Source organism: Sardina pilchardus, chromosome 22 (assembly GCF_963854185.1).
Source record: "Sardina pilchardus chromosome 22, fSarPil1.1, whole genome shotgun sequence".
NCBI lineage: Eukaryota > Metazoa > Chordata > Actinopteri > Clupeiformes > Clupeidae > Sardina > Sardina pilchardus.
This window is the reverse complement of record NC_085015.1, coordinates 25,788,400-25,800,899: the sequence shown is the minus strand read 5'-3', so window position 1 is coordinate 25,800,899 and position 12,500 is coordinate 25,788,400. Positions and strand designations below refer to the sequence as shown.

The following is a 12,500-nucleotide window of genomic DNA, read 5'->3' as shown; positions in this document are numbered from 1 at the left end:
TCCGGCTTCTCCCCTGGTGGGGCGTGTCACGGAGCTGGGTCACATCCCAGAGGCCTCAGCCACTTCCAGCTGAGTGCACGTGGCGGGAACGCACCCATGTCCTGGGCTTAGCCTTATTTGTTTACGGTGAAAAGGAAAGCCATTTCCTTGGCAGTGGCTGACATTTGGCGTGGCCGCTAAAGACATTACAGCAGACAGGGTAACCTCCTTTGAAAGCTGCCAGGCCAACCCGTTTATCACGGCTGAATCTAGGGGAGTAGGACTCAGTGCTGTGGTCTGATTGTGTTCAGGGCGCTCCTGTGAAGCCCATGGCTGTCCTATATTGTGCCCTAACACCGAGGCTGCTGGAATGGAAACCAAATCTAAGCTTAACCTAACCTCATTATATGATTTTTGATATTTATCCACTGAGGTGGGCCAGAGCTGAGATTTGGAGGCGCAGTTGGCTCTCCCCAAATCCCATCACTCAAAGATGTAGACTGGGGAAGTCGGCCCCAGGAGAACGGATGGCCAGAGTCTGGTAGGCGTTGAATGATTTAACGTCCAGTCTAGTCCTGGCCAGTCGAGCGTCGTCTAAAGGGTTTCAGTTGCGGCTGGCCACTGTGGGTCCTAGGATCACACTCCCTTCTGTTCTCACGGTGAACAACCCTGAAATCTGTGGTCAGCAGGAGTGGCGTGTGGGGGAAAAGTGACCCGACGTTTGACCGGCAACGCTCGAGCCGGCCTAATCTCATCAAGCTCACAGAGAATGTGCCTCTCTGCTGCAGAGGGCGTTTGAAGTGGAGAGCCGAGGCCCCGGTCCAGCCCTCTCCTCCTCCCCTTCGGTCATCAGGGGAGACTGCTGAGCTAATTGAAATGAGATTTTGGGCCTGGCCAGTCCTTTCCTTCAGAGAAGAGTCACAAGGCTGAGCGAGCGAGCGCGCATCAGCCCGGTCACCTCTGCACGCCACGCCGCCCCCTCTCCTCGATTCCGACATTATGCATGCGTCCCTTTCCCCCGCTTCCCCACATCTCTCGGCTGTTGGTTAGCCACGTCGCTAACCCCTAACATTACCAATTTGGTGCAGTGGAGGCTGTTTACGAGCTAAGCGTGCTGTTTAGGTGCAGACAGCAGGCCTGTCCGGCATAGTTTAGCGATGAGGCAGCGGCCCGAGTCCTCTCCCCCAGCCGGAGCCTCTCACATGTGCGCAGCACCCGTCTGCTGGGTCTCCCGACGCGGAGGGTCACGCCGGCCACAGCTGCCCGACAGCAGGGTGACTTCAGGCCACATGCGCCGCAAAGCCCACGAGTCCTTTGGCCTTCCAGACGCACCGAAACACTTTCGGGTTCTCTTAAAACTGTCCTCACACTCCAGCTGTGCTCTGTACAGGCCAGAGACCGTCTGCATGGGGGGGGGGGGGGGGGTCAGTCTTGCTTGCTCGCACGCTCACGTCCGCCATGGCTGCAGATCGGTGCAGGACACACACATTCCCAGTGTACTCCTCGCTGCCTTTTATCGTGAGCATGGCCAGTTTGCAGGCGTTGCTATTTTGGATCTTCCTCTGAGCGGTCTCCCTCCTCCTCACTCTCCTGGCTGCGCTCAGGCTGTGGGAGATAGGAGGTGGTAGTGGTGGTGGTGGTGGTGGTGGTGGGGGTCAGGGAGAGTGGTGCTGGTGCAGTGGACGAGACGAGTGCCTCTGGAGTCCACTGCATCTGCAGCCTGGAGATTAAAGCCCAGGAGACGCCAGCAGCGTCCATCCAGCGTGGACAAACAGATGTCAGCTGCCAACCACAGATGCAACATGTCTCTGTCGTCTACCGCTCTTTTTGCCCATCTCACTCTCCATGCCCCCCCCCCCACACACACACACACGCCTTTAAGTGTTAAGGACATATAGTGCTGCTCTTTGAGATCTTTGTTTGTTCAGGATGGTCTCTACTCATCTACGGTCTTGACCTCTCTCAGAAGGCGTATTATCAGTGGGCTATCAAAGGAGTATTGCTCCCAGGTGATTTATGATTTCAAAGTTGCGCTGTGTGAGATTGGAAAAGGACTAAGAGGCTCTCTGCTGAAATAGACTCGATGCCTCTCCGTGTTTGCATTGCAGCTGTAGGGGTGGTGAAGTGCACTTCAGTCAGCAGTAAAAGCAGGTTGGCATGAGCAGGGGTTCTGTAAATGGGATGGATGTTGGCACTGCAGCTACCGCAGTCAGAAGGGGGAGGGGCACTTTGGAAGTATAAGTAAGTGTGTGTGTTCAAAATCCCAGTCAAACTCCTGCTATTCTATTGGGAGACACGCCCACTTCCTGAAGCTTCCCTCACCTGATGATAATTGTCAATCAGCCTCACTAGTGTGTGTGTGTCTCTTTGTGCTGACTGCTTGCTCCTCGGCCTGCTGCATGTGTTTGCTGCGTCTATGACTTTGTAAGTTTATTTAATCTTTTTGCACTGATATTAATTTGATAAACTTAAATGCTTCATTTGGTTAAAGATTTCCTTTGTGGTTATGTGAGTGTACTATTATTTATTATTATTATGATTTGTATCAGTAAAGCTTGCTTTGTTTGATTGTAGATACCAGCAATTACAGCAATTGTAACCCACACTGGAGAAAAACAACAGAGAAAGAAGCCAATGGCAAATAAATGCAATTGAGAAATAATTCTTGGATTCATTCCTGTGTTCTAAACGACACACCATTCTGGTAGCAGTCATCCGTAACCAGCCAAACTCCACATACTTTACATGGTCCTTCGAGAGCCGGAGAGGCTGCTGGAATGGAGTCAGAAGACAACCCAGGGAAACTGAAGCGTTCAGCTAGGCATGTGAGGCCTCCTGCGTGGCATCAGGATTATGAAATGGTACATCCCCACTCTTCTGCTACAAATGTTCAAGGTCAATCACAAGGAGGAGTAAATCCAGAAGGCCTGCTGCCACATGGAAACACAGATGTGAAATCTCTGACTGAGGAGGTAAAACAGATGAAAGGTATACTAATAGATTTGGGAGAAATGGTGAGGCATATGAAGATCCGAAGTGATTGCTCTTCCTTCCTTTCCGATTCACAAAACCCATCTCCAGAGAGACAGGCAGGAGAGAGAGATCCACCAGTGGACTTTAGGACATCCTTTGTGCAGGAGTTGGGAGAATGTCTTCGTCAACACCAGGAAGAAAGACAAAACCTGCCTCTCCCCTCACCACCAAGGTTTAGTAGACAAAGCACTCTTCCACCTCCACCTGCCTCTATGCTTCCCACACCCTCGGCCCGAGCAAGTAGAGAACCACCAGACATAAATGTTGGCCTAAATGTTCATGCACATCCTGAGCCAGCAATTCCTTGTCAGAGGAACTTAACCTCACAACCCTCTATGAATTTCAATCCGATTCCACAGTACCTGAATCAGCCACTAGGTGCCAACCAAGAGTTCTCTCATATCTATAATGAAGTTGGTCATCCAGGTCTTTATCCCAGTGACTCCCAGTCAGCGAGGAGTGATGTCCCCCTCCAATATAATCAACTGCCAGGGAATGCTTTCTATTTTTCAGGCCCTCCATGCCCTCCATGCCCTCCATGGATGCCGCCGCTAATGTCATCATATCCAGCTTACTTCCAAAATGGTGGATTATTCAGGCCTCCCTATTTTTCTTATCCTATCCCTAATGTGCCATATGCTCCACCCGTCCACCCAGAGTATGTGGCTCCAATAGCTGCTGCACCACAACCTCCTCAGGCTCCCCTCCAGCCTGCACCAGCCTCACAGATTAGAGTGACAGCCCCTGCCAATAACTTTGTAGATATTCCTGTTCGTTCCTCTCGCCATTTGCCTTTGGCCCCGGCACTAGCTGACCCTGTTAGGCCCTTAGAAGAGTATGCAGATAGTCATCCTAGAAATGTCCAGTGCCATTCTGTTGTTGATTTGATTCCCAACGTGTCAGTGCCCCAGTCTCATGAGGCACCTGTTGATCAGGTGCGTTATCCTCGTAGGCCCCATCCTGCTGCAGCCACTCTTTCCTGTATTCCAGCCCAATCATCAGTTCCTGTGCCCTCCACACTAGTGCCCCTTGCTCATCTCAGAAGGTCAGCATATGAAAAGCCTTCGTTCCCGTTCTTTAGAAGAGAAGACCCTCATGAGTTTGCCATGCTAAATATGGCTTTGGAGAACTTATTGCCACCCGAGGAACATGAGCAGTATAAATATCATATTCTTCTTGACCATTTGAAATTGGATTCAGCTCGTCATCTTGCCCTTGCCTATGCTCATCACCCACAGCCTTACACCACTTCTTTAAAAGCTCTTCAGAAGAGGTACGGCCAACCACACCACCTAGTGTTAAGAGAAATCACTTCCATTCAGAGCCTTCCAAGTGTTCGCTCTGGAGACTCCCGAGGATTCAGTCAGTTTGCCGTACGTATCAGAGCTTTGGTAGGCATGCTTCAGTCCTGGGGCCATGATGAAGGTGCAAAGGAGCTAGCCTGTGCATCTCATGTCCATCAACTGCTCAGTAAGCTTCCCGCTGACCAAGTTGCCAGTTTTGCCAGACAAGCCCGAATATTAAGACCAGATGTGCCGTATAATCTTATAGAATTTGCAAATTGGTTAGAGGAGGAAGCAGAATGTCAAAGTTTGGCTGTTCGAGTGAGTGAGCAAGCACGAAATGCCATAAGGCCACCAGCCAGAGATGGAGGAACCATGAAATCAGTCCACCCTACTGCCACTTTCCTTCAAGGTGTAAGTCTGGAAGAGAGTGCCAGAGTTCACACCCAGAATCGAAACACCAACCCACATGTGAAATTCTTGAGTGAGCATGCATCCTCGTCCTGTGCTTTCTGTGACAGTCAAGATCACCATCTTAGTCAGTGTCCTGAATTTCAGGAGTTTGATGTAGAAGCCAAGAGGAAGTGGATTGTGGACAATGGCCGCTGCTGGAGGTGTGGACGTTCTCATCGTTCCGTCAACTGTGACCTGAAGAGAGGCTGCCCCCAATGCAGAGATCGGCATTTAGGAATCCTGCATGACGTGAATATCCATAGAAGTGAGCAACAAATTCTCTATCTGAGTAGGCCCAGTGGATTCAACTCTGTACTCCTTAAGGTAGTAAAAGTCGTCCTGACTCATAAAGGAAAATCCCTGGAGACCTATGCCATTCTGGATGACGGTTCAGAGAGAACCATGCTCCTGTCCTCTGCTGCGGAGAATTTAGGCCTCCATGGGGCGGCTGAGTCCTTAGTCCTACGCACAATCAGACAAGGCACGGAGAGAATTGAGGGTGCTACAGTGTCCTTTTCTATCTCATCAGCTTCCCATCAGCAAAAGACATATGAAATCAAAAATGCCTTTACTGCTAATCAACTGAATCTACCTGAGCAGACTTACCCAGTCACCACTCTGCAGAGACGTTACCAGCACCTCCAAGGCCTGAGGCTGCAAGAGTTCCATAAAGTCAGACCACTGCTGCTGGTGGGAGCAGACCATTCTCATCTCCTGTGCTCTGTGGAACGTGTGAGATTTGGCCCCCCTGGAAGCCCAGCTGCCCTGCATACTCGTCTAGGATGGACATTGCATGGACCAATCTCTCTGGGCCAGGACTCCAGTTCTGATACTCATTGTTTCTTCGTTGCTTCTCCTGATCAAGACCAGTTACAGAGGGATGTGGAGCGATTGTGGCAGATCGACATCTTCCCATACTCTAAGAATCCTAAAACTGTGATTAGATCCAAGCAGGACCAGCAAGCCCTTGAGTGCCTAGAACAACAAACAGAGCGCCATGACATTAATGGAATACAGCGATATGCCACTCCTTTGCTCAGAGCCAAAAATGCCCCTTTACTACATGCGCCTCCTGAAGCAGTCCTGCCATCTTTACGTCACATTGAACGACAGTTGTCCAAGAACCCAGAACGTGCAGTCATCTATGAGCAGGAGATCCAAAAACTCATTGATGCCGGATACGTCAAGAAACTGAGTTCATGTGAAGTGGGAGAAAGCCATGAGGCCTGGTATATACCCCATCATCTAGTGGAGCATAATGGCAAACATCGCCTTGTGTTTAATTGTTCCTACCAACACCAGGGTGAAGACCTTAATACTTACCTGCTGCCAGGTCCAACATTAGGCCCTTCCTTGCTTGGAGTTCTCATCCGTTTCCGAGAACATCAGGTTGCCATCAGTGGGGACATAAAGGGAATGTTCCATCAAATCCGTTTGCTACCCACTGATCGGCCCCTGTTGCGCTTCCTCTGGCGGAGTATGAAGAGAGACACTCCCCCTGAAGTCCACGAATGGCAGGTCTTGCCCTTTGGCACTACGTGCAGTCCATGTTGTGCCATATATGCACTCCAACGGCATGCTCAGAGTCTTACTGGAGAACATCCTGATGTCCAGTTTTCAGTTCTTAATTCCTTTTATGTGGACAACTGCCTCCAAAGCCTATCCTCTGTTCCCGAAGCCAAAGCCATGGTCGACAAACTGCGTTCCACTTTGATTGAAGGGGGTTTTGAGGTCCGTCAATGGGCCAGTAACCATGTCTCTGTAATCAACCACTTACCTGCTGAAGCACGTTCTGCCCATTCTGAGCTTTGGCTGAGTCATGATTGCGCTGACCCATGTGAAGGGACCCTTGGACTCACCTGGCATTGCTCACATGACACACTGAGCTTTAAATACCGCCCAGTGGAGTACACAGTCCCAACCATGCGGATTCTATATCGTATCCTTGCCCGGCAGTATGACCCTCTCGGGTTCATTATTCCCTTCACCACACGTGCAAAGGTCATTCTCCAACAGCTGTGGATGAAGCCAGCTAGGGGATGGGATGATCCAGATATCCCAGAAGGCATTAAAGTGGCCTGGACCACCTGGGAGAAGGAGTTACCGGGAATAGTCAGCGTCCAGGTTCCCCGGTGGTACGGCTTAGTAGGAACTGATGCATCCACTTGCACCCGAGAGCTTCACCTGTTCTGTGATGCCTCTGAACAGGCATACGGGTCAGTCGCCTACTTACGTGTAACAGATGGACATGGAGATGTGTCTGTTTCCTTCATCATGGCCCGTTCCAGGGTAGCCCCAAAGAAGACTATATCCATCCCACGTCTTGAGCTGTGTGCTGCTTTAGCTGGGTCCCAGTTGGCTCACCTTCTGCAAAAAGAGCTGACCTTGCCCATAAATGATGTCATACTCTGGTCCGATTCCACCTCTGTTCTAACTTGGATTCGATCTGACACCTGTAGATACAAAGTCTTTGTGGCAAATCGTATCACAGAAATCCTTGAGCACACTCAGTCCGAACAGTGGAGGTATGTGGATACCGCCAATAATGCTGCCGATGACATCACAAGGGGCAGGAAGTTGACAGAACTCACTAATACTAGTCGCTGGTTCTCAGGGCCATCTTTTCTGTACTTGCCCAGAGAGCAGTGGCCGAAGCTCCCAGTTTTACCCCCCAATGAAGCTGTGCCAGAACTGAGAAAATCCCTGTTCTGTGGACATGTCCAGCAATCTGACAGCCCATTAACATCTGACTATTCCCAGTTCAGCACCTGGACAGCGCTACTGGATGCTACTGCTAAGAGTATGCAGCTGGACTCCACTAAACCACAACATGCCCAAGCAGAGCTCCATCTACTCAGTCAAGCTCAAAAAGAGGATTTCCCTGTAGAATACAAGTTACTTGAAAGTGGCAGGGATGTCCCTCCTCAAAGTCGCCTGGCTGAACTGGCCCCAGAATATGATCCGGCTACAGGACTGATCAGAGTGGGTGGCCGACTCCGTCGGAGTGAGGATCTTGAGCTTGATGTTATCCATCCAATTGTCTTAGACCCTAGGAATCATCTTACCTCTCTAATCATCTCTGAAATTGATTCTTCTTTGCATCACCCTGGGCCACAAAGAGTGTTTGCCCAACTTCGGCGGAAATACTGGGTCTTGCGTGGCCGGCAAGCTGTCAAGAAGGTTCAGCAAACATGTGTAGATTGTAAGAAATGGAAGAGCTCTCCCTCTCTTCCTCGTATGGCTGACTTACCTGTCTCCAAACTTCGTCTCCATAGGCCTCCCTTTTGGTCAACTGGAATGGACTGTTTTGGCCCCTTCACTATCAAGATTGGCCGAAGGCATGAGAAGAGATGGGGCATTCTTTTCAAATGTCAGACTACCCGATGTCTTCACCTTGAGCTCCTGTCTAGCCTTGATACTGACCGCTTTCTCTTGGCTCTTCGACGGTTTATAGCCCGGAGAGGACGTCCTCTCGAGCTCATATCCGACCAGGGCACAAACTTTCGAGGTGGCGAAAGGGAGCTCAGAGAAGCCTACGCTCAACTTGCCCCTACGCTTCAAGAGAAACTGGCACAGCAGCAAATCAGGTTTCTATTCAATCCACCACATGCCCCTCACTTTGGAGGAACCTGGGAACGTGAGGTGAGGTCCATTAAATCTGCTCTGCGTGTCACTTTAGGAACTCAGGTTGTAACAGAGGAAGTTCTTCATACTGTACTTGTTGAAGTTGAAGAAATAATGAACTCAAAACCCCTTGGCTATGTGTCATCGAACGTCTCAGATATTGACCCGATAACACCAAATGTTCTCCTGATGGGGCGGCGAGACGCATCTCTTCCTCAAGTGATGTATGCTGATTCTGAGCTCTTGACCCATAGGAAGTGGAGACACAGTCAGATCCTTGCTGACAGGTTTTGGGTTAGCTTCATTAAGGATTATCTCCCAAACCTTCAGTCCCGTCAGAAGTGGAAGAAGGATGGTCCCGCCGTCTCATCTTCTGCTGTTGTCATGGTGATGGACCCCCAGCTCCCTCGTAGTTCCTGGCCTATAGGGACGGTCACCAAGGTCCTGCCTGGTTCTGATGGCCGCATTCGAGTGGCTGAGGTCACCATAGATGGCAAACTATTCACTCGTCCTGTCAGCCGTCTGATCGTTCTTCCTGCCTTTCCTGCTGATCCTACTGTATGATTGGGATTTTTTGTTTCCGACAAATATGTCATCATATTTGGGGGCGGCTGTTCAAAATCCCAGTCAAACTCCTGCTATTCTATTGGGAGACACGCCCACTTCCTGAAGCTTCCCTCACCTGATGATAATTGTCAATCAGCCTCACTAGTGTGTGTGTGTCTCTTTGTGCTGACTGCTTGCTCCTCGGCCTGCTGCATGTGTTTGCTGCGTCTATGACTTTGTAAGTTTATTTAATCTTTTTGCACTGATATTAATTTGATAAACTTAAATGCTTCATTTGGTTAAAGATTTCCTTTGTGGTTATGTGAGTGTACTATTATTTATTATTATTATGATTTGTATCAGTAAAGCTTGCTTTGTTTGATTGTAGATACCAGCAATTACAGCAATTGTAACCCACACTGGAGAAAAACAACAGAGAAAGAAGCCAATGGCAAATAAATGCAATTGAGAAATAATTCTTGGATTCATTCCTGTGTTCTAAACGACACACCATTCTGGTAGCAGTCATCCGTAACCAGCCAAACTCCACATACTTTACAGTGTGTGTGTGTGTGTGTGTGTGTGTGTGTGTGTGTGTGTGTGTGTGTGTGTGTGTGTGTGTGTGTGTGTATTTTGGGGAGACTGCTCCGTGTCTGTCAGGCATTCTGGAACTGGAGGCGAGAACGCTGGAGCGATGTGTTTCCATGGTGATGAAGGCAGGGGGGCACGCCACTTGCGAGTTGTGAGTGAAGATGGGGTGTTTCTCTCCCTCTCTCTCCCTCTGTCTTTGAAAGTGTGTGTGTGTGTGTGTGTGTGTGTGTGGGGAGGGGTGCAGAAGGGAGGGCGAGAGAGGATGCTGTGTGCTGCTTGTCCTGCCGGTGATAGATGACTTGTGTTCTCAGCACAGCAGCAGCAGCAGCAGCGTTGGCGGCAGCAGACGCGAGCCTTCCTGCTCTTTTATCTCCCCAACACAATTACTTCCTGTTTTCCACCTATCGCGGCCTCCGCCACTTCCACAAACACACCACTTTGGGGCAGCTGTCTGCTGCTCGGACAAGTAATCTTGTGAGCCCAACACGCCTGTGTCCCGGGGGCTGTTCCGGCCGCTCCAGCGCTGGGTGGCATGGACACCAGGCCAGGCCGAGCCACATAATGCACGCATTGTTGTCCGTCTCGAAAGTTTTGACATGGCTGTGCCTCAGTAGAGTCTGTTTATAATTGTGTTTGTTCTGACATTTAGACAGATAATGAGAGGTGACCTTCTGCTTTTGCGGATGCTTGTGGCTTTCGTTTGGCTTTCGTTTTGGTTTGAAACGAATTCCCCGCATGCTTGATGCATAGCGACTGCGATTGTTTTCAATGGAGAACGCCGATGAGACCGCAGCAGCAATTGTCCACTTACGTCAGGGTGGGTGGACGCAGGCTGGACGACGTGACACCTCTTGTGTAAAAGTGAGGATTCCATTGGCAGACAGTGGTTGTCATGGAAACCACTGCAAGCATCCTTTGATGCGTCCCCGATCGCCTAGGTTACTGTGGAATGTGCTATCGGAGGGGGGCAGGAGGAATTGATTAGCCCTAAAAATCTGACCCAACACCCTTCTCTGTTTCACTAGGCTCCCTTGAGAGACTCCCAGAGGTCAGGGTTGCGATGACCCCTCTGTGGGCCACCGTGGAGAGAGGGAAATGGGTCTCAGTGGGAGGGCAAAGGTCATCCGTGGCTTGGGCTCAAGAGTGCAGAGCTGTTGGTCTGTGGAGAGAGTGGACCGCTCATGGAGGCTGGGAGAGGTCACTTGGGTATTGTTCAAAGGGGCAGCCATATATCTGTTGTCTAATACATTCACTGACACACACACAAACACACACACACACACACACATTCTTATCATCCAAAACAGGTGATGTGCATTGGTGCAATGGCGAGCACTCAGCTGATGGGGGTTGGAAGAGGTCAGCAAGCTGTATTGTGTAAGACAGTGGAATGCATCAGTTGCTCCATCCACATCCACACAGCTCTGGTCGCTATGCAGAGAGTGGCTCTCCAGCTATGCCTGATGCGCTAGCCTGTTGTCCATCTGCACGAGAGGGCACTCTCCACCGGTGGGCGTTGTCTCTGCGCTGACCGCTTAGAGGTCGTGGGACGTACGCGTTCGCGCCACGCGAGTCTGGTATGTCGGTCCAGCGAGATGGTCAGCCAGCCAGCCGCTGATGCAATGGAAGTAATGCGGAGCACTGCGGGTCACTCTCGGTGGCGGTCTGCCTCACACACCCCCTCTGGCAGGACATTCCCATGGGAGGACTGTCCAGTTCTTGGCCCCAGCATTTATTTAACCTTTATTTAACCAGATGAAGGGTGGCCTGGCAAAAGCCAAAGCCTCTTGGGTGGTTGGGTGGGGGGGTTGGGTGCTTAGAATTAAAAAAATAAATAAATAAATAATTATTTGAAGTTGAACCCACTGCTGCCCTCCCAGTCTGTGCCAGGGCAGCTGAGCTGGCTGTGGGAGAGTCCAGTTGAGTCCTGTTGTCCCGCGGGCAGCCAGAGGGGAAGCGGAGGTCCTGCTGGTGATCCGGCGCTCTCTGACCCAGAGCCTGGGGGCCGTGGCCGGTCGTCGCTCTGCCCCTCGCCAGCCCTTCCTCCCCTCAGCGCCGCCACTTAAGGCCCAGCGCTGTGTCCGGCTGTGTGTCCGCGTGCTGGCACGCCGCTCCGCTTCATTAGGACGGGCGCGGAAGTGCTGAGCGGTATGGATTGACCGCTGGACTGGACACGCTGGTGCTATGGCGGCTGAATCAGAGTCAGGGTTATTGCACTCAGTGAGACCCTGTGCCATTGCAGGGGAAGATAAAAAGAAGTAAAGGAGAGAGTGAGAGGGGGAAAAAAGAGGAAAAAGAGAGAGAGACTACACTGAGAAAAAGGAGGGAAGTGTGGAGGGCATAAGAGTGGTGTAACTGGGTGGGCTGAGGCCTTGTGTCAGAGATTACATGTTTGTTTTACTTGTCTCTCTTGCCCTTAGTGTGCCATTTCTTCTCCTCCGTCTCAGTCTCTCTCTCTCTCTCTCTCTCTCTCTCTCTCTCTCTCTCTCTCTCTTTTGTTACTGCGTCTGCCGCTCCGAGATAAATAATTAAGGAAGTGAGAGAGACTCATGTTAATTCTATGTAGGTTGTAGATGGGGCCTGAACTACTACATGACATGAATCAGATGCCGCTGGGTGTGTTTATGTGTGTGTGTGTGTGTGTGTGTATCCTGCTCACATTTGTCTCTCTCGTCTCTGTTTGTAGTGCCAGACGACCTCACTCCAGAGGAGAAGCAGGAATTGGAGAATATCCGACGCCGAAAACAGGAGCTCCTAGAGGACATACAGGTACACACACACACACACACACACACACACACACACACACACACACACACACAGACAGACAGACAGATGGTGATATGGACAGAGGAAGAGGATAAATGGATGGTGTGTCTGGCTAGCAGGTCTGGTGGTTTGTCTTTCCTCTCTCTCCTCTCTTCCTCATTACCCTCACTTGGCTCTTTTTTCATTTCCTCCACTCTCCTATTCGCTCTCCTCGTCTCTCTA

The 12,500-nt window shown here is 50.6% G+C and overlaps 1 protein-coding gene across 5 annotated transcripts in view; it reads left to right on the top strand.

Annotated features, from left to right (window-relative positions):
- cyth1b (cytohesin 1b) overlaps nt 1-12,500 on the top strand; it is a 75,710-nt gene that overhangs the window by 42,714 nt on the left and 20,496 nt on the right. For all 5 annotated transcript variants that reach the window (XM_062526092.1, XM_062526090.1, XM_062526091.1 and 2 more), the window contains exon 2: nt 12,196-12,278. In XM_062526092.1, the coding sequence (XP_062382076.1) occupies nt 12,196-12,278 (83 nt within the window). The remainder of the gene's footprint in view (nt 1-12,195; nt 12,279-12,500) is intronic.